Genomic DNA, 24,038 nt, shown 5'->3' on the forward strand with positions numbered 1-24,038 from the left:
GATTTGCAGGCTCGGCCTGAGCTCCCGTCCTGCTCCGGTAGGTCCCAGCCGGATTTACTGAGCTCCCCCTGGGTGCACAGCACTGTAGTAAGCGCTCAGTGGGGGGGGGGGGATAGGCGCCCCCCAGCGGCGGGGCCAGGCATCCCCTATGGAGGGACCTGAACCCATGACCGGTCCTTCTCCGCCCTGCAGCCTCCATAATAATAATGATGGCATTTGTTCGGCGCTTACTACGTGCCAAGCACTGTTCTAAGCGCTGGAGGGGTACAAGGTAATCGATGGTGGTATTTGTTCAGCGCTTACTACGTGCCAAGCACTGTTCTAAGCGCTGGAGGGGTACAAGGTAATCGATGGTGGTATTTGTTCAGCGCTTACTATGTGCCAAGCACTGTTCTAAGCGCTGGAGGGGTACAAGGTAATCGATGGTGGTATTTGTTCAGCGCTTATTATGTGCCGAGCACTGTTCTAAGCACTGGGGGGGTACAAGGTGATAAATAAATGGTGGTATTTCTTCAGCGCTTACTATGTGCCAAGCACTGTTCTAAGCACTGGGAGGGTACAAGGTGATAAATAAATGGTGGTATTTGTTAAGCGCTTACTGTGTGCCAAGCACTGTTCTAAGCGCTGGGGGAGGGTACAAGGTAATAAATAAATGGTGGTATTTTTTTCAGCGCTTCCTATGTGCCAAGCACTGTTCTAAGCACTGGGGGGTACAAGGTGATAAATAAATGGTGGTATTTGTTCAGCCCTTACTATGTGCCAAGCACTGTTCTAAGCGCTGGGGGGGGTGTACAAGCTGATAAATAAATGGTGGTATTTGTTCAGCGCTTACTATGTGCCAAGCACTGTTCTAAGCGCTGGGGGAGGGTACAAGGTAATAAATGGTGGTATTTGTTAAGCGCTTACTATGTGCCAAGCACTGTTCTAAGCATTGGGGGGGTACAAGGTGATAAATTAATGGTGGTATTTGTTCAGCGCTTACTATGTGCCAAGCACTGTTCTAAGCGCCGGGGGGTACAAGGTGATCAAATGGCTCCCCCGTGGGGCTCACAGTTTTAATCCCCATTTGATAGATGAGGGCACTGAGGCCCAGAGAGGTGAAGTAATAATAATAACGTTGACATTTGTTAAGCGCTTACTATGTGCAAAGCACTGTTCTAAGCGCTGGGGGATACAAGGTGATCAGGTCGTCCCACGGGAGGCTCACGGTTTTTAATCCCCATTTGACAGATGAGGGAACTGAGGCACAGAGAAGTGAAGGGACTGGCCCAAAGTCACCCAGCTGACAAGCGGCGGAGCCGGGATTAGAATCCATGACCTCGGACTCCCAAGCCCGGGCTCTTTCCACTGAGCCACGCTGCTTCCCGATCGAGGGGTGCCCACCCCGTGCCCCCGGCCCAGGGACGAGCCTGGGACCACCTCCCAACCTTCCTTTTGCAGCCCCCCGATGGAGCGGTGCCAGGAGGTGAGGGCCCTGCTAAAGGCGTGGGAATTGGCGTTCCTGCGGGACCACAAAAGGAAACCCACCAAGGTACGGTACGGGGGGCTTCCTCTGCTGCTCGTGACTTCGGGCAAGTCGCTTCACTTCTCCGGCCCTCAGTGACCCCCATCTGGAACGTGGGGATAATAATGATAATGCCGGCGTTTGGCTTACTATTTTGCCAAGCCGAATTGTCCGTTCCAAGCGCTCAGCATGGTGCTCTGCACGTAGTAAGCGCTCAATAAATACTACCGAATGAATGAAAGCAGTGTTCTAAGCGCTGGGAGGATACAAGGTCATCAGGTTGTCCCCCCGTGGGGCTCACAGTCTCCATCCCCATTTGGCAGATGAGTGAGGGCACTGAGGCCCAGAGAAGTGAAGTGACTTGCCCGAGATCACACAGCTGACAAGCGGCGGAGGCGGGATTAGAACCCCTGACCTCTGACTCTCAAGCCCGGGCTCTTGCCGCTGAGCCACGCTGCTTCTCTTAAAGCATGAAGACTGTGATGAAGGATGAAGACTGGGAGCCCCCCGGGAGACCGCCCGATTCCCTTGTCTCTCCCCCCGCGCTTAGAACAGCGCTCGGCACATAGTAAGCGCTTAACAAATACCATCATTATTATCATTATTCATTCAGTCACTAAAGTTGTATTTATTGAGCTATTACCATGTGCAGGGCACTGTACTAAGCGCTTGGACAGTACAATCCGGCAACAAATAGAGACAATCCTTACCTAACAATGGGCTCACAGTCTATTCGTGTCTAGACAGGAAGCTCGTTGTGGGGATCAGTTTATTGTTCTATCGTCCTCTTCCAAGTGCCTAGTAATAATAATGTTAATAATAATGTTGGTATTTGTTAAGCGCTTACTATGTGCCGAGCACTGTTCTAAGCGCTGGGGTAGACATAGGGGATTCAGGTTGTCCCCACGTGGGGCTCACAGTCTTAATCCCCATTTTACAGATGAGGGAACTGAGGCGCGGAGAAGTGAAGTGACTTGCCCACAGTCACACAGCCGACAAGTGGCAGAGCTAGGATACAGCGCTCCGCACACAGAAAGCACTCAATAAATACGAATGAACAAATGTATGCCCTCCTGCTCTTTAGAGAAGCAGCGTGGCTGGGTGGAAAAAGCACGGGCTGGGGAGTCGGAGGTCGTGGGTTCTAATCCCGGCTCTGCCACTTAGCAGCTGTGTAACTTTGGACGAGTCACTTCACTTCTCTGTGCCTCAGTTACCTCATCTGGAAAATGGGGATTAAGACTGTGAGCCCCACGTGGGACATCCTGATGACCCTGTGTCTACTAATTCTCTTCCCCTCTTCAAAACCCTCCTTAAAACTCACCTCCTCCAAGAGGCCTTCCCAGACTGAGCTCCCCTTCTCCCTCTACTCCCTCTGCCGTCCCCCCTTCACCTCTCCGCAGCTTTACCCTCTTTTCCCCCCATCTCCCTCCGCTCCTCCCCCTCTCCCTTCCCATCCCCTCGGCACTGTACTCGTCCGCTCAACTGTATATATTTTCATCACCCTATTTATTTTGTTAATGAAATGTACATCGCCTCGATTCTATTTAGTCGCCATCGGTTTTTACGAGATGTCCTTCCCCTCGACTCTATTTATTGCCATCGTTCTCGTCTGCCCGTCTCCCCCGATCAGACCGTAAGCCCGTCAAACGGCAGGGACCGTCTCTATCTGTTGCCGACTTGTTCATTCCAAGCGCTTGGTACAGTGCTCTGCACATAATAAGCGCTCATTAAATACTATTGAATGAATGAATGAATACCCCAGCGCTGAGAACCGTGGTTGGCACATAGTAAGCGCTTAACAAATGCCCTTATTATTAGACTGTAAGCCCCACGTGGGTAGGGACTTATCTACCAACACCGTTATGCTCTCCCAAGTGCGTAATACAGTGCCCTCCACCCAGAAAGTGCTCAATAAATGCCACCGATTGATGGCATATGAAAAGTGGAGGAGGTAGCTTTATGTTGAGAACCTGGCCACAGATTTCCAGACCCTTCCTGATGCACCGTAGGGACCTGGCAGGAAAAGGAGCAGGGGGCTGGATTTTGGATTTCAAAAGCCCAAGGAGATGCTATCTTTGCTCAGTAGAAGCCGGGTTCCTTCCACTTGGTCTTGGAGGGTCCTCCCCAGGAAGAGGAACCTTCGGAACCGCAAGGCACGAGAGAAGGATGAGTGGACGTAGTAAAGCTCCCGGGACCAGGGAAATCCGGCCCGTTGTCCGGGGGCGGAAGATCTGGATGGAGATGAGACCTTAACCTCCTGGTTGGGTGGGCCCCTTGGGACTCCTTTCCCCGGACAAGCTGGCTCTGGGTGCTCAATTAATATCTGTTTGGGATTCGCGATGAAGCCGGTGGTGAGAGGGTTGACTGTAGGAGCCAAGATCCAAGCCTTAGGTATCCCTGAATTGCCCTATTTATTTTAGCGAGGATGGGACCCCTCACCCCTGCTCATCCAGAGGCAGGTGTCCCTCTTTGTTCCTCAGACACCAGGCCTGGAAATGAAGATGACGCCGTGCTGATCTTGATCTGTTTTGATTGTAGATCGATGTGGAGGCAGCCCCGGAGGAGACGAAGGGTTAGTATTAATATTGGTGTTTGTTAAGCGCTTGCTATGTGTAGAGCACTGTTCTAAGCGCTGGGGGAGATACAGGGGAATCGGGTCGTCCCACGTGAGGCTCACAGTTAATCCCCATTTGACAGATGAGGTAACTGAGGCACAGAGGAAGTGAAGTGACTCGTCCACAGTCACACAGCTGACAAGTGGCAGAGCCGGGAGTCGAACCCATGACCTCTGACTCCCAGGCCCGGGCTCTTTACACCGAACCACGCTGCTTCAGGGGAACCTGGGTTCTAATCTCCGTGTACCTGCTTGTGTGCCTTCGGACGAGTCACTTCTCTCTGCCTCAGCTCCCTCGTCTGCAAAATGGGGGTTCAATACCTGTTCTCCCTCCTACTTAGACCGTGAGCCCCGTGTGGGATCTGATTACCTTGTATCTACCCTAGCGCTTAGTACCGCGTAAGCGCTTGGCAAATTCCACGGCTCTTATCGTTAATTATTATTTCTGATGGGGGCTGAGGTGGTATTTGGCTCCCCGAGGAGGGTCGAGCGCAGCGTCTGCGACGAAGAACAGCGGGAGGCGGGCTGAGACTTGTAGTCTTTACAGGCTACATCTCTGGGATATTTCAGAGCTGATGGGGTAAAGGGGGGAAAGCAGAGGGCAGAGCCCAGCAGAGGGGGAAGAACCTGGGTTTGGGGGCCCAGACTGCCTGGGTTCTAGCCCCGCTAGCCTGAGGAGCGATCCCGACAGGAGACTTCTCTTTCCCGCTCTAATGTGGCTCCGATTCCCCTCATCCTATCCAGAGCTTTATCGGGAATACCGAGTGCTGAAGCGAGCTCTGGAGTCAACAGCCCTCGCGGATGCCGGCAACCCAGAACAACCGAGCCCCGCTTTGGAGCAGGAAAACAAGGTAATAAAACAAGAGGACCCCTGGGGTGCTCATTTTGGTGGGGGGATCGGTTGGGCTAGAGTTTTCTGTCAGCGCTTGGCATTTCACCTCAGCAAATCCCTTTTTCCTACCAACTCTACTGCCTCCTTGTTGTCCCTCCCCCAACCAATCCCTTCATCCTTCATCCCAGCCTCTGGGATGAATTGAGGGAAATGAGGCTCCGGTAACTCTGCCCGGAGCTGGGGGTAGGGCAGGTGGGAGCACAACCTTTTTGAGAAGGCCGGGCGACGACAGGGTCTCTGTGGTGTCCTTTCCCAAGCTCTGCAGGTGTAGCGCTCGATAAATCCGATCGGTTGGTTGAGCCCATCCCTTCGACCGTATGTCAAACCGAGAGCTACCTTCGCAGTCGTGTGTATATCCGTTCCCTTGTTTCATTGCCTCCTTGGTATTTCAGGTGACGGGAATCTCCGATCTGCTTCTCATAAACTGGCGGAAAGTTGGCAAAGGAATTGCAGGGAAGGGAAAGAAAAAACTACATTTCCCAGAGAGCAAAGTTCCCTTGGAACTGTGTTCCAAGTCCGCCCCCCCAGCCTGCAAACTGAAATTTTGGCACCCCCAGGGCGGATGAGGAGGAGTATAAGGTCTGAGTTTTTAAGCTGACCGTTTCTCCTCAGAAAAGGAGAAAAAACATCTGATCTGACCACCCCATCGCACACCCCCCACCCCGCACCGAGCCATCAAGCTCTTAAAGGAGGTTTAGCGGTGTCTCCTCTCAAGCTGGTGCCTACATTTAGAAATCCCTCCTCAACCTCATCAACCTCTGCCTATCTCTGCTCCCCTCAGGGTGAGGGGCCTTCCTGCGGTCGCATTCACCTCGAATGGCCCCTCTGGCTTTTCCTCCGTCGAACCCCGGGCCTTCATCGCCTCCCCCTTCTTCCCTTTGTTTGGGCTTTCCAGGCGACTGAGCCGGGCTGCTGGGGTGCCCACCTGAACCGGAATGCGGTTGGAATCCGTCAGCCCGCCCCCCGGGCCGCCCCCCAGGGATCTGCCCACTATTTTGGAAGGAAGCTCAAATCCAACCTGAAAGCAGTTATCCGGGTGAGTGTCCAAGGGGATTCCTCTGGTTTGATCGGTTCGTGGGCTCCCTGGCTGGGCAGGCACGGAATTCGGGTGGAGAATTCCCTTTGGGCCTCTAAGCCCCGGCCTCCTCTGGGGTCAAAGCCAAGTGGGAATGACTGGGTTCTTCCTGCAGTTATGCTGGAAGTCGAAGCCCTCCCCACTCCACACACGCACACTTCATTTCGTGAATAATAATAATAATGTTGGTATTTGTTAAGCGCTTACTATGCGCAGAGCACCGTTCTAAGCGCTGGGGGAGATACAGGGTCATCGGGTTGTCCCACGTGAGGCTCACAGTCAATCCCCATTTTCCAGATGAGGTAACTGAGGCACAGAGAAGCGAAGTGACTTGCCCACAGTCACACAGCTGACAAGTGGCAGAGCCTGGATTCGAACCCATGACCTCTGACTCCCAAGCCCGGCTTTTTCCACTGAGCCACGCTGCTTCTCGTGATGGCGAAGCGGACGCTCTCACCGTGTCAGAGTTGGTCCAGCCTCTGTGATTACCCCCTAAGGGAGTGATAACAATAAGGACGATAATAATAAGGGTGGAGTTTTTGAAGAGTTTACTATGTTCCCGGCACCGTACTGAGCGGTAGCGGAGGTACAAGATAACCAAGCTGAGGGTCTCAGTCTAAATAAGGAGAACAGATATTTCATCCCCATTTTACAGATTTAAAAACCGGAGGACAGAGACGTTACGTGACTTGGCCAAAGTCACGCAACAGGCAAGGGGCAGCACCCGGGATTAGAACCCAGGTCTCCCGACTCCCAGGCCCGGGCTCAACAGGTGGCTGCCACCTGAAGCCAGTTCCTCCCTCTTCCACCTGTTGACCGCAGTGCTCAGCGCACAGTGAGCACTCGATGTATCCCAGTGATTGAGGGATTAGGACAGAGTCCAGATCCCGGTCACAGAAAACTGCCCCCAGCCCTAACCATTTCCGACTCCTCCACCCGTCCCCTGTGTGAACCTCAGGCGGGTCACTTTCCTTCTCTGGGCCTCAGTTACCTCATCTGTAAAATGAGGATTGAGAGCGTGAGTCCCCCGTGATATTTAAGCGCTAACTGTGGGCCAGGCTGGAACCCGATCCCGGGAAGCTACAGGTTGCTTTTCCATCTTTTCTGGTTTTTGGGGGAAGTGCCGTCAGCCAGAATGTACTGTCAGTGCCGCACCGGCGGTTGAAAAGCCTAGCGGTTCCCCCGTCTTCCCTCTCGGCCGACCCACCTCCACCGAGAAGGGAGAGGACCCGGGGGCCCCCGCCGTTAGATCGAGAACGGAAACTCATACAACATTTACAGCGATCACCCCTCCGCCTGAAAGAATGAGCTAAAACAAAAACAAGTAACTTTAGAGATCTCCCACCCCTTATCTTAGGAGAGCAAACTCTCGGGTCTAGCGTACCGGGAAGTCCCGCCAGAGGTTTAAATCCCACCTGTTGGAAAGGGGTGGTGTGCCGGTTAAGAAAGACGCCTTTCTCTGGCTAAGGAGAAGGGATTGCCGCCTCACCTTGTCCTCCCCGCCCCCAGGAAGGAGCCCTCTCCATCCGGACTCCTCGGCTTCCACGCGGGCGGCAGCAGCAGCAGCCGAGGGCATTTTCCGTCCTCAAGTTGGGCCCGGTGACGACTCCGGCCCCGGTCGAAAGAGCGCCCGGCCCCCCTGAAGAAGATGCCATCAGCCTCCAGCCACCCTCCCCTCTCGGGCCGCCCGGCGGGGTCGCACCAAACCCCCGGCCCGGCCGGCTGCGGCAGCTGCGGCGTTCCCTAAACCGACGGTTGAGTTCTCTGGATCCCAGCTGGCTGGAACGGTGTCAGAACGGGACCGGGGAGAGGAGCCCGGGGAGAGAAGCCATCTCGGCCCCGCCTCCTCCTCCACCAGGCCCCCAAACCAGGCCCGAGGACCCTTCCCCGCCAGGCAGGGAGACTCCTGGGTCCCGCGATCTGGCTGAAGAGCCACCCCGAGCGGCCCCCGAGGCTCCGGGAGCCAGTCCCAGCCCAGGCAGCACTAGCGAGGCAGAGGCGGCGCCACTCCGTGCCGGCCCCGGAGAAAGAGAAGCGTCTTCGGTCCTCCCAGGCAGGTGTAGGCCGAGGGCTCCCGCGGCCAAGAAGAGACAGAGAGAGAGCGGAGAGGAAGAGGAGGCCGCAGCTCCAAAGCGACAGAGGAAGAGACCGGACGATCCGGTGAGCCGGGACCGGCAAGCGTCCGACAGCAGCGGGCGGCACGGCAAGAAACCCGTCCAGATGGCGGCCCCGGAGGCTGAGGAAGATCTCCTGGGAGAGATTGCAGGGGCGAATACCCCCCGGCCCCTCGCCAGCGTTAGCACTCGCAGGTACTTCCTCGTGGAGGGCGGGGGGACCTTCGAAATGGGGGGTTCGGTGGGGGGAGAGGGTCTCTCGATCTCAGAGTGAGACTTTAAGTCAAGCCAGCCAGGTAAGACCGCAGTCCCAACGAGCTCCTGGCTTTCAAGACAGCAGAAGCCTTGGCCAAAAACTCTTTTTTTGTTGTTGTTAATGGTATATGTTAAGCGCTTACCGTGTGCCAGGCACTGTACTAAGCCCTGGGATAGATACAAGATTATCAGGTTGGACACGGTCCCTTGTTCCACATGGGGCTCACAGACTTAATCCCCATTTTACAGATGAGGTGACCGGGGCCCTGAGAAGTTAAGGGACTTGCCCCGGGTCGCCCACAGCAGACAAGCGGCGGAGCCGCGATTAGAAGCCAGGTCGTCCTGTCCACTAATAATAATAACGTTGGCATTTGTTAAGCTCTTACTACGTGCAGAGCACTGTTCTAAGGCCTCGCTACGACCTGGGAAAAGGAACCGGAGGCCCGCGAGCTCGTAACCCCTTCCCTGTTGGATGGGTCTCTTTCAGGGCAGCCCCCAAGGCGAGCGGTAATTTCGTCCGGCTCAACATGAAGAAGAAATGTTACGTGAAGGCCTCCGCGCTGAGAGGCAACCACCTCCGCAAGCAGGTGACCGACCGGCCCTGGATGGGGATCGCTGCCTCGGTTGCCGCCCGGGGGTTGGTGGGCCCCCCCGCCAGCACCTCCACCCGAGACCCACGCCGACGGGGACAAGAGCAAGTCCTCTCACACTTCCCTCCTCGGAGGGTTGGAGTTGTCTGGGTCTTCCCCCTCTCTCCCCCTCCCAGGTGTGGAAGCAGAAGTGGCAGAAGAAAGGCCAGCAGTTCGGGGGAGGAGGCTCGCACGGCAGCCACGAAAACGACACCTGCTTCCGGTGTGGGGGACGGGGACACTGGGCCGCTCAGTGCCGGCGGAGAGGTGACGCCTCGAGGCGGGGAGGGGCCGCGTTCGAAATTGCCCGAAGTGGCAGGCGCCTCGACGCGCCTCTGGGTTGGCGCGACTGGATTCCAGATTGGGCCTCGTGGGAGCGTTTCCCGGAAGGCCACGGCGGGGCCCCTCGTTCATTCATTCGGTTGGATTTGTTGAGCGCTTACTGTGTGCGGAGCACTGTACTAAGTGCTTGGGAGACTACAATGTAACAATAAACAGATACTTTTCCTCCCCGCGCTGTGCTTACAGCCTAGATGGGGAGACAGACATTAATATTAATAAATTTACGGGTATGTACCCTGTGGAAAAGGTCCTTCCAGTACCCCTCTGCCTCTCCATCTCAGGAAGGTGGGGGTCCTGGCATCGATCGGTCAATTGATCGTATTTATTGAGTGTTTCTTGTGTGCGGAGCACTGTACTAAGTGCCTTCATTCAATCAATCGTATTTATTGACTGCTTACTGCATGCAGTGAGCTATACTAAGTGCAATCAGTGAGCACTTACCGTGCAGTACACTTTACTGAGCGCTTTGCATCGTATTTATTGAGCGCTTACTCTGGGCGATGCCCGGTACTAAGCCTCGTCGATCGTATTTTGTTGAGTGCTTACTGCGCGCTCTACTAAGCGTTTTCAATTGCGCTTGAGCGTTTACTGGGTGCAGGGCACTGTGCTGAGCTCTTGGAAGAGTACCGTATGACAGAGTTGGTGGATGCGACGGTCGAGCGTGGAGCCGTGTGGTGAAATTCGAGGGCTCTGCTCCAGCTGTCTGTGATAGCAGGGTGCTTCCCTGCAGGAGCCCCCTCCCACCAGCCGCCCGAACAGGAGAGCAGTCATGCCCAGGAGGAGCCCCCGCTGCCCACCCTGGAGGAGGTGGCCCAGAGGACCAACACGGCGTATAGCAAGATCCCTGGTGAGTACGTCTTTTTTTCCCCTTTTTTTATGGTATTTATAAAGCACTTACTATGCACCTGAGCGCTGGGGTTGATACAAGATAATCAGGTCGGACCCAGTCCCCGTCCCACATGGGGCTCACAGTCTTCGTCCCCATGGTGCAGATGAGGTAACTGAGGCCAAGAGACGTGAAGTGACTTGCCCCAGGTCACAGCAGACGATGCCCAGGCCCGTCTACTACGCCACGCTGTTTCTCCGTTGTATCCTGGGGGGCCGAGGGAGAGGGGAACACTTCCCGGTCTGGCCCCCCGGTGACCCCGGTAGCCTTCCCTCTGAGCCTCGTGCACGACTTTGCTTCCCCATCTCCCTGACTTTGTATTCTCGACATTCAAGTCGGGGCCGGACTGGATGCCCTCCGCCCTCCCTCCCCACAGGACCTACCTCACCCTTCCCCCGGCCTCGCCCCGGGTAGCGAGAGAGACTTGGGACTCGTGGGCCTAGGGGTACAACTGGGTGTCCTGCTCGCCCTCCTTCCAGCAGGTGACGAGGGGACCGAGGTGACGGGGTCGGAGCTGCTGGTGCCCACGGAACGACCGGCTCACGTCGCTCCCGCCCCACCCCCGGCCGTGAAGCCCCTGTACGGTCTGGGTCCCTCCGGACAGGTGAAAGGTGAGCTCCCGTCCCGTGACTCGTGAGGCAGGAGGGTGGGGAGGTCTCTGTCCTCTCCCCTTCCCCCTTGGCTTCTGTGGAGCACTGTGGAGGCCTGAGAGTTGTAGTGATCCTATAAAATGACTCTTCCCGGGGTTGCCCTGACCGCCGCCCCCCCATCCTGGACAACGTTTCCCTCTGTGAGGGGAAACCGCTCCCACCCCGACCTCTCCCCACCGAGGCGTTGACCGCGTGTGTCTGGCAGAGACCCCGGCCGAGGTGTTCCAAGCTCTGTCCCAGCTCGGCCACAAAACCTTCCGCCCCGGACAAGAGGCCGCTGTCATGCGCATTCTCTCCGGTGAGTCCCGTTTTCCCCTCAACCCACCCAGTCCCCGCAGATGCTATCCCTAAAACGGAGAGGCTGTGATCTTGGGGGCGAGGGGGCCTTTGGTGATTCTGATCCCTCTGAGCGGCCCTCACCCAGCCTTCCTGACCACTTCCCACCTCCTTATTTTGTTTGTTTCTTTTTTAATGGTATCTGTGAAGCGTTTACTGTGTGCCAGGCACCGTTCTAAGCCCTGGGACAGATACAAGGTAATCAGGTTGGACTCAGACCCTATCCCGCATGGGGCTCACAGCCTGATCGCCATTTTGCAGAGGAGGTAACTGAGGCCCAGAGAGGGGAAGTGACTTGCCCAAAGTCACGCAGCCGACAAGCGGTGGGAGCCGGGATTAGAACCGAAGTCCTTCCGACTCCCGGGCCCGCGCTCTGTCCACTAGACCATGCCGCTTCTCGAATCTCGGGGTCCTCTGCGGAAGCCCAGACCCTGGACAGGCGGCAGAGAAACGGGGGTGGCTTGGCTCTCCGAGGGGAGAACCGGGGTTGGGAACGTCGACCCGAAGATGGGCTGAGATGGACCCGTGGGCAGCGCTGTCCCCGCCCCAAGGTGCCTTGGATCGGCCGCTCACCCGGCTCTGTTTGGTTCAGGCCTCTCCACGCTGGTGGTGCTGCCCACGGGCACGGGGAAGTCCCTGTGCTACCAGCTGCCGGCCCTGCTCTATGCCCGCCGCAGCCCCTGCATCACTCTGGTCGTGTCTCCGCTCGTCTCGCTCATGGACGACCAGGTGAGGCCAGGACGCTCCCTCAGCTCCTGTCCCTGGGGTCCCTGACGTTCCTCACTCCCCTGACCCTAAACTCTTCTTCACCTCCCCCCACCAATTTTTCGAGCATCTCCCTGGTCCTCTTGCGTCGGTTTCAGCTATGCCCGGATCCTCAAATCCTCCCCCGACTACCCTCTTCCACTCCCCTCCTGCATTCCCCTGTCCACATTCTGGTTGGGTTAAAGTGCCTCCTCCCCTCTAAGGACTTTACTCTGTTTCTCCCCACTTAGTTCCCCCGGCCCCAAAGGGCTAAAACAGGATACACAGCTGCTGTGTATGGGATCCTAGAACTCCCCACGCAGGGGCCTGACTTCTAGGAAGGTGGGATGAGGCGATGGCAGATGATCCCGGGGGGTACAGTTGAAAACGGCGGCCCGCGAGGCCGGGAACTGTTCCCGTCCCCGGGTGGGCCTCGGCGGCTCTGGGGGAGGTTCACTGTTACTGTGTCCTTCGAGCCCGGCAGGTGTCAGGGTTGCCTCCCGGACTGAGAGCCGCCTGCGTCCACTCCAACATGTCCAAGAAGCAGAGGGATTTGGCCGTGGAGAAGGTGAGTGGGTGAGGGCCCCCGGGCGGGGGTGGGAAGCGTCAGGCCCTGCGACTTCACCAAGGTCCCCCCCCGCCCCCAACGTCCCCCCGCCCACCATCCACTGTCCTTTTCCGAGCTCCCCCTTTGGGCTTGCGATTATAAGCGTTGAATCCGTCGATTAATCGGTCAGGGGTATTTCTTGAGCGCTCACCTTGAGCCGAGCGCTGTACGGAGAGCTCGGGAGAGCACGATCCGACAGAATCAGCGGACACGTTCCCTGCCCGTGATGAGCTTAATTAATCGATGCCATTTATCGAGCATCTACCGTGCGCGGGGCTCGGTACTGACAGCTTGGGACGATGCAGTAGAGCTGAGAGACGTGACCCTTGGCCTCAAGTAGGAGACAGACCCTTAATATTATAAATTGCAGGTAGGAAGAAGTAACACAGTATTACTGACAGGGGTTAGACTTTAATGCTCAGGTAGCACGGAAGACGACGGGGGCTGTTGGGTGACGGTTTGGGGGGAGATTAGGGATTAATCAGGGAGGACCTCCTGGAGGGGATGTGACTTCAGCGAGGTTTTGAAAGTGGGGAGAGCTGTGCTCTGTCAGATATGAAGGGGAAAGGAGCTCCAGGCCTGGAAGGGGGCCTAAGGAAGAGGTCGGTGACGGGAGAGATGAGAACGAGGCACAGCGAGTAGGTTGGTTGGAGAGGAACGAGGAGTGCCAGCTGGGGTTCAGCGGGAGAAGAGAGTGGATAAGAAGAAGGGAGAGAGTTGATCGAGGAGACCTTAAAACCTACCGTCAGAAGATCCAGTCGGACGCGGAGAAGGACGGGCTCGTCACGGGCAGGCTACGTGTCTGCCGCCTCTTGTGCTCTCCCGAGCGCTTAGCGGAGTGCTCTGCGCACAGTAAGCCCTCACTAAATAGTGAACGGGCAGCCAGGGAAGGTTTTTGAGGAGCGTGCCTTGGTCCGAGTGACCGGCAGAGCGTCCCTTGCAGGTGAAAGCCGGGCAGGTTGAGGTGCTGCTGCTGTCTCCAGAGGCCGTGGTCGGGGGCGGCGCGGGGGGCGCCAGCTGCCTGCCCGCTGCCGCCCAGCTGCCACCCATGGCCTTCGCCTGCATCGACGAAGCTCACTGCCTCTCCCAGTGGTCCCACAACTTTCGACCCTGCTACCTGAGGCTCTGCAAGGTGAGGCCCCGGGCCTGGGGGGCGGTGGGTCGGGGGAGCCGGAGGACGAGGGAGCGGGCCCCGCCGCCCAAGAGCCGGCTGGGAAGGATCGAGCCGCGGGGGGGTGGCCGGATTTCCGAATCTGGGAGCCACGTGGCATTTTTCTCCGGAATTCCAAGACCTGGGGGGTTCCTATGATGGTGATGGTGATGGTGATTGTGGTATTTATTAACTACTTACTATGTGCCAAGCGCTGGGGTGGATACGAGGTCATCGGGTCGGACACGGTGCCTGTCCCACATGGGGCTCACGGTGTTAATCCCCGCTTTACAGATGAGGGAACCGAGGCGCTGAGAAGTGAAGTGACTTGCCCGTGGTCACAGAGCAGACATGTGGGAGAGCCAGGATTAGAACCCACGTCCTCTGACGCCCAGGCCCGTGGCCTTGCCACCCCTGTGCGTGCCTCCCTCCCTCTGAGCCGCCACTGCCAAAGCCCCCGGCCTTTTTGCTGCTATTACGCCCCACGATACAATCGAGGGGAGAAGATGGGGGTCGGGGAGGAGGAAACCCAGCCAGCCATAGGTTGAGAGCCTCAAAAAACAGTGTGCTCTGGCAGTTACTTGCGGGGTGCCACCCTGTTTCCAAAGAAAGCACCCAACAACCCCAAAACCCCGTGTTGGGGTCTCCAAAACCCCATGTCGGTGTCCCCTGTTTCCACCTCCCCCCCGTCGACTTCTCCTCCCTCTCCCCGCTCTTCCTCACCCCGTATCATAATGATGATAACTCTGATATTTGTTAAGCGCTTACTACGTGCCAGGCACTGTACTACGCACTGGGATACCTACAAGCAGATCAGGTGGGACACAGTCCCTGTCCCTCACGGGGGCTCACACTCAATCCCCATTTTACATCTGGCCCATTTAACCTCCAAGCCTTTACTGGGGCCCAGAGAAGTGAAGTGACTTGCCCAAGCGGCAGAGCCGGGATTAGAATCCGTGACCTATTATTGTTGCACTCTCCTAAGGGCTTAGTACAATGTTCTGCGCCCGGTAAGCGCTCAATAGATACGATCGAATGAAGGAACGACCTTCCGCCTCCCGGGCCCGTGTTGCGTCCCCGCGTCACGCTGCTTCTCTCTGCCCTCTCAGGTCCTCCGGGAGCGCCTGGGAGTGAAGTGCTTCCTGGGCCTCACCGCCACAGCCACCCGGGCCACGGCCAGGGACGTGGCCCAGCACCTGGGGACCCATGAAGGGGTGGACCTAGGGGTGCACCTGGCTGCCATCCCCCCGAACCTGCACCTCTCCGTTTCCCTGGACAGAGACAAGGATCAGGTAGGAGCCCGGCCTTTCTGCGAGGTGCGTTGCGGGGGGCCGTCCCGCCCTCCGTCCGCTCCGTCTCCCCTTCTCTTCGAGACCCCCGCACGTTGGTCCAGCCAGCCCCCTCCGCTCTGTGCGCGGTCAACGAAAGGACCAAATCCCCTCTCTGACCTCCCTGCCTCCTGTCTCTTCCCCACTCCATTTCTTACTTCACTCTGCCCGTAAAAGAACGTTCAGCCCACGTCTCCTCGATCGTTCGGGCCCGGTGCTGACTCTGCACTGTATGTACGGTACATCTGTTGGGTGCAGAGCACCGCGCTAAGCTCTTTGGAGAGTACACCCCTATCATCCCTTCACCCAACTCTGGCACTGTTCTAAGCGCTGGGGTAGACACGAGGGAATCGGGTTGGACTCAGCCCCCGCTCCACACGGGGCTCAGAGGCTTAATTCTCACGTTACGGGTGAGGTAACTGAGACCCGGAAAAGTTAGGGACTAGCCCAAGGTCACCCAACAGACAGGTGTCTGTTCACTCTTCTGTTGCACTCCCCCCAAGCGCTTAGTCGAGTGCTCCGCACACAGTAAGCGCTCCATAAATACGAATGGAAGTGGCGGAGCCGGGATCAGAACCCAGGGCCACGCTCTTTTCTCCTCCAACGTGTTCACGCCCTCCTTGGACCTCACGCGTGTCCTCGTGATCATTTATTTTTAACGAGTCAAGTTGGAAATAAGGGTCTGGGTCGACGCCACGGAGGCCTCGGGCTTTTGAGAGCCGGGCCCGCGTGCCGAGCGGTGACGTTCTCGACGAGGCCGAAAGCGATCGGGCCGTGCGGAGTGCGGGGGTGCTGTCTGCGCCTCGCTGGGCCACCGTTAAGCATTCCCCCTTTCCTTCTCCTCTTCCCCTTTCTGCCCCCGGTGTCCTTCGGCAGGCGCTGGTGACCCTGCTGAAGGGGGAGAGGTTCAGATCTCTAGGCTCCATCATCGTGTACTGCAACCGCCGCGAGGAGACGGTTCGTGTGGCCGCGCTGATCCGGACCTGCTTGCAGGGAACCCCGGGACCCCCCGAGGGTAACGCTCGGGGAATGGGGAGCCCTCGCCCGGGGCTGGAGGGGAGAAGGGGCAACTAAGCTAGGGAGGAGGGCGCGGAGGCAGGGAATCGAGGTGGGGCTCGAGGGGGCTCCCGAGAGGAACGGGGATCAGCGGCAGACTCTCCCCAAGCGGGGTCCTGCCCCGCGGAGGCCTTCGTTCAGTCATATTTGTTGAGCGTTTATTGGGTGCCGAGTACCGTACTGAGCGCTGGGGAGAGTACAGTGCAACAATAAACAGATCCGTTCCCTGCCCACAAGTCTAGAGGGGGGAGACCGACATTAAATAAATAAATTACAGATAGAGACATGCAACCCCCTTTTCCCGGAGGAACCAGGGACCGCTTTCCCCATTTCTGACTCCCTGGACCCACGGGGCATGCCCATCTCTGACCCCGTCTCTCCCTCTCCTGGGTCCGGGGCCCAGGCTCCAACGCCGTCCCTCCCCGACCCCCTCACCCCGGTCCGCGGTCCCGGCCCGCCTCGGTTCCTGACCCGGCCGTCCCCGACCCCGGCCCGGGTCACCGTGTCGCCGGTGCAGGTCGGGGGCAGGAGGCGCTGGCAGAGGCTTACCACGCCGGGCTGTCGGGGTCCGAGCGCCGCCGGGTGCAGCGAGCCTTCATGCGGGGCCGGCTGAGGGTCGTGGTGGCCACGGTGGCCTTTGGGATGGGGCTGGACCGGCCGGACGTGCGGGCCGTGCTGCACCACGGGCTGCCCCGCAGCTTCGAGAGTTTCGTGCAGGAGATCGGGCGAGCCGGGCGCGACGGGCAGCCCGCCCACTGCCACCTCTTCCTGCAGCCCCAGGTACGTCTTTCGGGCTCCCCTTCCCACCATTTCCAGCCCTCTTTTTCTTTCTTTTGGCTGCTGTTTGTTAGCGCTTACTCTAAGGCGGGCACTAAGCGTTGGGGGATAAGTTGGACCACGTGGTGGCTCGCGGTCTTAATTCCCACTGTACAGCTGAAGAAAGCGAGGCACAAAGGTGAGCAACACTTGCCCGAGGTCGCACGGCAGACGAGTGGCAGAGCGGGGATCAGGCCTTGTCACTGTTATCCAGCAGCCGTATTTATTGAGCGCTCAGTACAGGGACTGTACGAAGCACTTGGGAGAGTGCAGTATAACAGAGGTGATAGGCCCGTTTTCATTATCGTCTCGATCAGCCCTCTCTCTGGGCAAATATTGGGATAGATACAAGAGAGTCAGTTAACTCACAGTATCAAGACTGACCGTCTAGCAGGTGGTCAGACTCGACAGACAGACTCGTAGAATGGCAGAAATAAATGACAAACTACTAAAGCAAATTACAATGCGGTGGGGCGAATCTAACTCTAAGACGCCCCGGCGGGCATCAATGCCAGGCTGGTTTGCTATCGGATAGCCTCCCCATGGATCCTGGACCTCCTCCATCTCTAATAATAATTATAATAATTGTGGTATTTGTTAAGCGCTTACTATGGGCCAGGCACCGTTCTAAATGCTGGGGTGGATACAAGCAAATCGTATTGGACACAGTACCTGTCCCACGTGGAGCTCGCAGTCTTAATCCTCGGTTTCCATTTGGGGTAACGGAGGTACAGAGGAGTTAAGTGACTTGCAGCGATCACGTGGCTGACCCGGGGTTAGAACCCAGATCCTTTCGACTGACAGGCCCGTGCGCTATCCACCAGGCCATGCCGCGTCTCTGTCTGACGTCCCTCTGTAGGCAGAGCCCTGTATTAAGCGCACAGGAGAACACAAAACTACCATGCTCCCGACCCAGTCTGGTATTTCATACATTCGCACATTCCTAACATCGCTCACATGGCTTTATTTTCCCCACCTTCAAAGCCTTATTGAAGGCACATCTCCTCCAGGAGGCCTTCCCTGATTAAATCCTCATTTCCTTGTCTTCCACTCCCTTCTGCCTCACCCTGATTTGCTCCCTTTATTCCCCACCCTCCTCAGCCCCACAGCACTCATGTATCTACCTGTCATTTATTTATTATAATCGTGTCATTCTCCCCCTTTAGACTGTAAGCTCGTTGTGGGCAGGGAATGTATCTCTTATATTATTGTACTCTCCCAAGCACTAGGGACAGTGCTCTGCACAGAGTAAGCGCTCGATAAATACGGCCGCTTGATCCCTTCCTTTTCCTCCTGCTATTTAGTTTGTTCGGTCGTATTTATCGAGTGCTTACTGAGAGCACTGTTCTAAGCACTTGGGAGAGCACAGTGTAACACTAAACAGACACATTCCCTGCCCACAAGGAGCTTACAGACTAGAGGGGGAGACAGACATTAATATAAAGTACACTTTCCGCCTCCACTGTGTTGGCTCTCTTTCCCGTAGGGCGAGGACTTGAATGAGCTGCGCAGACACATCTACGCTGACACCGTGGACTATTTCACCATCAAGAAGTTGGTCCAGAAGGTTTTCCTCCACTGTACCTGCTCCCAGCTCTTCAAGCAGCAGCAGCAGCAGCAGCAGCAGCAAGCGTTGGTGAGCCGGATACGAGGCGAGAGGGGAACCTGGTAGGAGAAAACCCAATCCCGGGCCCTGGTGGGCTGCAGAACCTCCCCCCGGCCAACCTTCTCTGCGGATGAGCGTCAATCGGCGGTATTTATTGACCGCCTACCAGGTGCAGAGCACTGTAAAGCGCTTGGGAAAGTACAGACCAACAGGGTCGGTAGATGTGTTTGCTGCCCACAATGAGTTTACGGACTAGAGGGGGAAATGAAAGGCAAGGAGAGACATCTGGCCCCGCTTGTCACTGGTTCTGCCACCTGCCATGGGCAGAACTTCGTACTGGGCCTGAGTGGGGAGAATGAGAGGGAGAATGATGATGGTGATGGTATTTGTTAAGCGCTCACTATGTGCGAAGCACCGTTCTAACCGCTGGCCGGATCCCCGTCCCCAAGAGGCTTACGATCCGAGGGGTGATCTGGGGCAGACGAGCTGGGATACTGGGTTCGGGCAGCGGGAGCGGAAGAAGACGCGATCTCCGCTCTTGCGAAATTGGCGGGCCGATGCGTGAAACAGGATAGATGTGGAGAAAGATAGGTAGAGCTGAAGTAAGGGCAGCGAATATGAGATTCCTAAGTCCAAACAGAAACAGGGACACGTGATTTAGAGAGTAAACTGAGGTGCTCGGGGCAGCTGCAGCAGATTGCCTAGCCTGTGGGTAGAAAACTGGGAAGGCTCCCTGGAAGAGGAGGATGCAAAGGAGGGGAGTGTGGAGATTTCGGTTGGAGGTGGGGGGGCCCTTTTGACATCTCCTTCAGAACCAGAACCCAGGAAGTGGACTGGCGCTTACCAGACCAGCTGATCCAAATGGATGGGAATCAGTCAATAGTATTCGAGTGATTACTATGTATAGAGCACTGTACTAAACACTTGAGAGAGTACAACAATACCACAAGGAGCTTACAGTCTAGTGGGGAAGACAGAAATTAATATAAATTATAGATTATGTAAGCAAATGCTGTGGGGCTGAGGGCGGGGTGAATAAAGAGTATTCAGTCAGTCGAATTTATTGAGCGCCTGCTGTGTGCAGAACACTGTACTGAGGGCTTGGGAGAATACACTACAAAGATAAACTGACACACTCCCTGCCCGCAGTGAGCTTACAGTCTAGAAGCAGGGAAGATGGGTACAGATCCACGTGTACAGGCGATGCAGAAGCATGAAGGATAGAGGAAATGAGGGCTTATTTGGCTCGGGGGTCGTATAATTATCCAGGATCTCGTCTCTAAGCTCGTCGTGGGTCAGGAACGTGTCTACCGACTCTGCTGTACTGTCCTCTCCCAAGCGCTTAATACAGTGCTCCGCACACCGTAAGCACTTGATAGCAAAGATTGATTGTTACTGGAATTAACCAGACAGATCGCCCCACCAGGTAGAAATGACCAGGCACCAGCCACCACAGAATCGAGAAAGAGCTGTCAAAGCGTCGATGTTGTCCTAACTTCCTAAGGGAGAGACAGAGGGGCTCACCCTGCCCCACCTCACCTGCTCCAACGTGACTGGCTTTCTCAACAGGATGCCGAGGTGAGTGACGGAGAGCTGCTGGAGGGATTGGAGGCCCTGGATCCTGCTGAGGAGAGGCCGGCGTTGCCAGGGGACAAGAGGCTGGAGGGCCCAGATGCGGAGGAAGAGAAGATGGAAAACCCAAGTTCCAGTGGGAAGGGACTCGGGATGGCCGACCTCAAGCCCGAGGCGTTGGGGCCCGGAGGGGGTCGGAGGGTCTGCTCCGGGCACGAGAGGGCCTTCTCAGTGCAGCTGTCGGTGGAAGCCCTGGACATGCGGGAAGAGGGTGAGGATCTATGGTGGTCTCCCAGTCCCTCTTCCTTTTCCACTTATTCCTTAGCCTTCACCATCATCTGCTTCCTTCTCCCCTGCCCCTACCCCCACTCTGCTGTCCAGGTAGAGATGGTGGCCCTCTTTAGTCCAGCGGGAGAGACGGGGCAGGTGAGGCTAAGCGGTTTGAAGCGCTCTTACTCCCGTCCGTCCTTTGGGTGGAGATATCCCGGTGCCCCGCCCCGGGGAGGGCCTTGGGGTTCAGAGGCTGGAGTCCTTCCCCGTTCACAGCTGAGCCTATTGGGCCCCCTCTCTCCTGCCTTCCTCACCCCACCTCTCTCGCTCTGTCCCCCACCCCCTCAGCCATCGAGACACTGCTGTGTTACCTGGAGCTGCACCCACGTCGATGGTTAGAACTGCTGCCTCCCACCTTCGCCACGTGCCACCTCCGCTGCTCCGGGGGACCCCCTCAGCTCCGGTCCCTGGCCAGGAGGTGAGTTGGAGAGAAAGATCTGTTGTACATTCCAAGCTCTTCGTACAGTGCTCTGCCCATAGTAAGCTGCACATAGTAAGCGCTATTGAATGAATGAACGAAAGGGGTCCGCCGCCCCCCTCTCCTGTGGCAGCCCTGGTAGCGGGACCGTCCGCGGGGAAGAGGTTGTCTGTGGAGATGGGCCGAATCGCCTCCTGACCCAACCACGCCAGGAGAAAGCGACGCCGGGTGCTTTCCCCTGATCCCCTGGGGCCGTCGTTGGCTGTAGAGGAGGGGAAGGGGACCGGCTCCCCGCTGCCCGGATGGGGAAGGGATGGAGGCCGGGCCCGGCGGAGCGGTCTGGGCCGAGCCCTCACCGCCCTCTGGCCCTGCCCCGGTTGCAGCTGCCCTCCGGTGGCGGCGTGCCTGGCTCGCCAGCGCCCGGCGGGGACCGAAAAACCGCTTGGCGACTCGCTGGAGTTCGACGTGGTGGAGCTGGCGGATGCCATGGGCTGGGACGTGGCGCCGGTGAGACGGGTGCTGCGCCAGCTTCAGTGGGGACCGACTCCCGAGAAGGGTAATTGACTAATCACCTTGTCTCTCTCTTCCTCCGTCTCCGCCGTCCCTCTTCTCTCCCTGATCGAGGCCTAGCCTCCACCCACCTTTCCCTCTTGCAGCGTATTACTTCTCTGCCCTCTTTCTTACACTTGCCAGCCATGCCCGTCCTGCGCTTCTCATTCCCCCGGGGTGGTTTTTCCACCGAGGTCCCATCTACCGCCTCTCTCTCTCCTGCCCTTCTCTGCCTTTCCCCCCATCTCTCCTCCCCCAACTCCGAGAACGGAGCTCGTCTGCCCCATCGGGACGTGGACGGGATCTGGGGCCGAGGCCTGGATGGGCACCAGCGGGGAGGCGGCCGTCTCCTGGAGGGCAGGGGTGATCCCCGTGTCTGGACCCGGGGTGCAGGTGGCTCCGGCCGGACGGGGGTGCTGGTGGAGTTCGGGGACCTGGCTTTCCACCTACGCGCCCCCGGAGACCTGACGGACAGCGAGCGGGACGAGATCTGCGACTTCCTGCACCACCGGGTGCGGGCCCGAGAACGGACGGCCCTGGCCCAGCTCCGCACCAGCTTCCGGGCTTTCCGGAGGTGAGGGGGGCGTCGGGGCGCTACGTGGGTAGCCCGAGGACAGGGTAAGCTGGCCCCCCATCGTAATAATAATAACTGTGGTATTTGTTAAGTGCTAACTGATGTGTCAAGCACCGTTCTAAGCGCTGGGGTAGATACCAGATAATCAGGTTGTCCCCCTTGGGGCTCACGGTCTTAATCCCCATTTTACAGATGAGGAACTGAGACACAGAGAAGTGAAGTAACTTAATAATGCTGGTATTTGTTAAGCGGTTACTATGCGTCAAGCACCATTCTAAGCACTGGGCTAGATACAAGGTCATCAGGTTGTCCCACTTGGGGCTCACGGTCTCAATCCCCATTTTACAGGTGAGGAACTGAGGCCCAGAGAGGTGAGGTGACTTACCCAAAGTCACACAGCAGACAAGTGGCAGAGCCGGGATTAGAACCCACGTCCTCACTCCCAAGACCGGGCTCTTGCCCCTAAGCCACACTGCTTCTCTATTCACCCCTCCCTCAGCCCCACATCACTTGCGTACTTACCTGTAATTGAATTGATATTAATGTCTGTCTCCCCACCTGGTCTGTAAGCTTTCTGTGGACAAGGAGCGTGTCTACCAACTCTATTATACTGTACTCTTTCCCAAGTGCTTAGTACGTGCCCTGCACACAGAAGTGTGCGGTAAATACAGATGATTACCGTGCGACCATGGGCAAGTTACCTAACTTCTCTGCGCCTCGGTTTTCTCATCCGTAAAATGGGGATTCGATACCTTGTTCTCCTGTTTAGACTGTAGGCCCTGGGTGGGACCGGGACTGTGTCCAATCTGCATATACACCAGCACTTAATCAAACGCTTGGCGCGCAGTAACACTTAATACCACAGTTATTATTATTATTGTTATTGTTATTTCTTGTTGGGGTGGGAAGCCAGCAGATCCTAGGTGAGAGTGAGGCGGCCTTTGAGTAACCCCAGGTGGTCCTGCTTTTATCCACACTGGCAGCGTGGCCTTTCCCAACTGCGGCCCCTGCACAGAACGTGTTGATGAGGAAAGGAGTGATCGGCTCAAGGCCCTGCTCACCCGCTACTTTGAAGAGGAGGAAGAGGCAAGCCCGGATGAGGGTCCAACGGAGAATGAGGACGACGACCAGCATCTCGGCCAGGCCAGAGTGAGTCCCCGCTTTCCCCTCCCGCATCCATCCGAGAGCCCTTCCTTTCCTCTGGGAAGAGATCCCGGAGGAAGAGAGCTAGTGGTTGGGCTGTGGTCTGGATCCCTTTTCCTTCTTCTTTGGGCTCCCCTTCCACTTCACGAGGTCCAAGAACCGATCCCGGCTGTGTCGGTCGTCCCTGAAAAAGCAAAAGGTGTCGAAAATCCTGTCCCCTGAGCGTTTGGGTGCGATGCCCTGCTCTGAGCTGCGTCGGTACGCTTTGCGGCTCGACCGGAGCCCCGTGTACCCCCTGGGGTTTTAGCAAGTAAATATTCGTTTACTGCCAATTTTGCGGAGAGGAAAACTCGGACGGCGTAGGCGGCGGACGGGGGAATTTGGGTCCCGGGTGGGGCCCGAGGAGCTTCCTCCCTCGCCCCCCACGGAGACGCCGGACTGCCTTGGGCCGAGACCCACCTGATCCTCACAAGGGGATCTTTGGAGGGAGGAAGCGCTGAGGGGACGAGGCCCTGCCTCCCTCCCTTCCCGATTCTACTCCTCCTCCTCCCCGAAATATTTCAGCTGCAGGATTGGGAGGACCAGATCCGCTCGGATATCCGCCAGTTCCTATCCATTCGGCAGGAAGAGAAGTTTTCAGGCCGAGCAGTTGCCCGGATCTTCCACGGCATAGGTGAGAGCTACGGCCCTCTGATCTTTGCTTAGGGCCCCTGCCGGCCTCGCTGCTCTCCATGGGCTATAGAGCCCGACCCTCTGGCGCGCTCACACCAGCGGGGACCTCTCCTCCAGGAGCGGGGTGGACGGTGACCCCAGGGTCGGATCGGTCCCCCCGTTTTCACGGAGCTGGC

General features: G+C 57.2%; 1 protein-coding gene and 1 long non-coding RNA gene across 3 annotated transcripts in view; one reads left to right on the plus strand and one right to left on the minus strand.

The window, feature by feature from the left end:
- The window catches only part of RECQL4 (RecQ like helicase 4), a 24,860-nt gene continuing 822 nt past the window's right edge, over positions 1 to 24,038 (plus strand). The window contains exons 1-24 of one of the 2 annotated variants that reach the window (XM_029063136.1): positions 1 to 37; positions 1,441 to 1,531; positions 4,043 to 4,076; positions 4,863 to 4,969; positions 5,906 to 6,046; positions 7,595 to 8,394; positions 8,942 to 9,041; positions 9,221 to 9,350; positions 10,156 to 10,272; positions 10,791 to 10,922; positions 11,167 to 11,259; positions 11,890 to 12,026; positions 12,526 to 12,609; positions 13,592 to 13,780; positions 14,908 to 15,090; positions 16,003 to 16,141; positions 16,700 to 16,962; positions 18,485 to 18,634; positions 20,174 to 20,447; positions 20,795 to 20,924; positions 21,308 to 21,480; positions 21,867 to 22,047; positions 23,031 to 23,196; positions 23,755 to 23,863. In XM_029063136.1, coding sequence (XP_028918969.1) covers positions 1,448 to 1,531; positions 4,043 to 4,076; positions 4,863 to 4,969; positions 5,906 to 6,046; positions 7,595 to 8,394; positions 8,942 to 9,041; positions 9,221 to 9,350; positions 10,156 to 10,272; positions 10,791 to 10,922; positions 11,167 to 11,259; positions 11,890 to 12,026; positions 12,526 to 12,609; positions 13,592 to 13,780; positions 14,908 to 15,090; positions 16,003 to 16,141; positions 16,700 to 16,962; positions 18,485 to 18,634; positions 20,174 to 20,447; positions 20,795 to 20,924; positions 21,308 to 21,480; positions 21,867 to 22,047; positions 23,031 to 23,196; positions 23,755 to 23,863 — 3,916 coding nt within the window. In that variant the 5' untranslated portion in view covers positions 1 to 37; positions 1,441 to 1,447. Of the gene's footprint in view, positions 38 to 1,347; positions 1,532 to 4,042; positions 4,077 to 4,862; positions 4,970 to 5,905; positions 6,047 to 7,594; positions 8,395 to 8,941; positions 9,042 to 9,220; positions 9,351 to 10,155; positions 10,273 to 10,790; positions 10,923 to 11,166; positions 11,260 to 11,889; positions 12,027 to 12,525; positions 12,610 to 13,591; positions 13,781 to 14,907; positions 15,091 to 16,002; positions 16,142 to 16,699; positions 16,963 to 18,484; positions 18,635 to 20,173; positions 20,448 to 20,794; positions 20,925 to 21,307; positions 21,481 to 21,866; positions 22,048 to 23,030; positions 23,197 to 23,754; positions 23,864 to 24,038 lie in introns of those variants that run through there. The other variant, XM_029063137.2, reaches the window with a different exon arrangement.
- LOC114811200 overlaps positions 18,625 to 24,038 on the minus strand; it is a 19,178-nt gene continuing 13,764 nt past the window's right edge. Inside the window, exons 4-7 of the long non-coding RNA XR_003758872.1 lie at positions 23,109 to 23,374; positions 20,818 to 20,913; positions 20,144 to 20,428; positions 18,625 to 19,230 (exon numbers count right to left, since the gene is read on the minus strand). This is a non-coding gene — a long non-coding RNA (uncharacterized LOC114811200). The remainder of the gene's footprint in view (positions 19,231 to 20,143; positions 20,429 to 20,817; positions 20,914 to 23,108; positions 23,375 to 24,038) is intronic.

This window comes from Ornithorhynchus anatinus, chromosome 4 (genome assembly GCF_004115215.2).
Source record: "Ornithorhynchus anatinus isolate Pmale09 chromosome 4, mOrnAna1.pri.v4, whole genome shotgun sequence".
NCBI classification, from domain to species: domain Eukaryota; kingdom Metazoa; phylum Chordata; class Mammalia; order Monotremata; family Ornithorhynchidae; genus Ornithorhynchus; species Ornithorhynchus anatinus.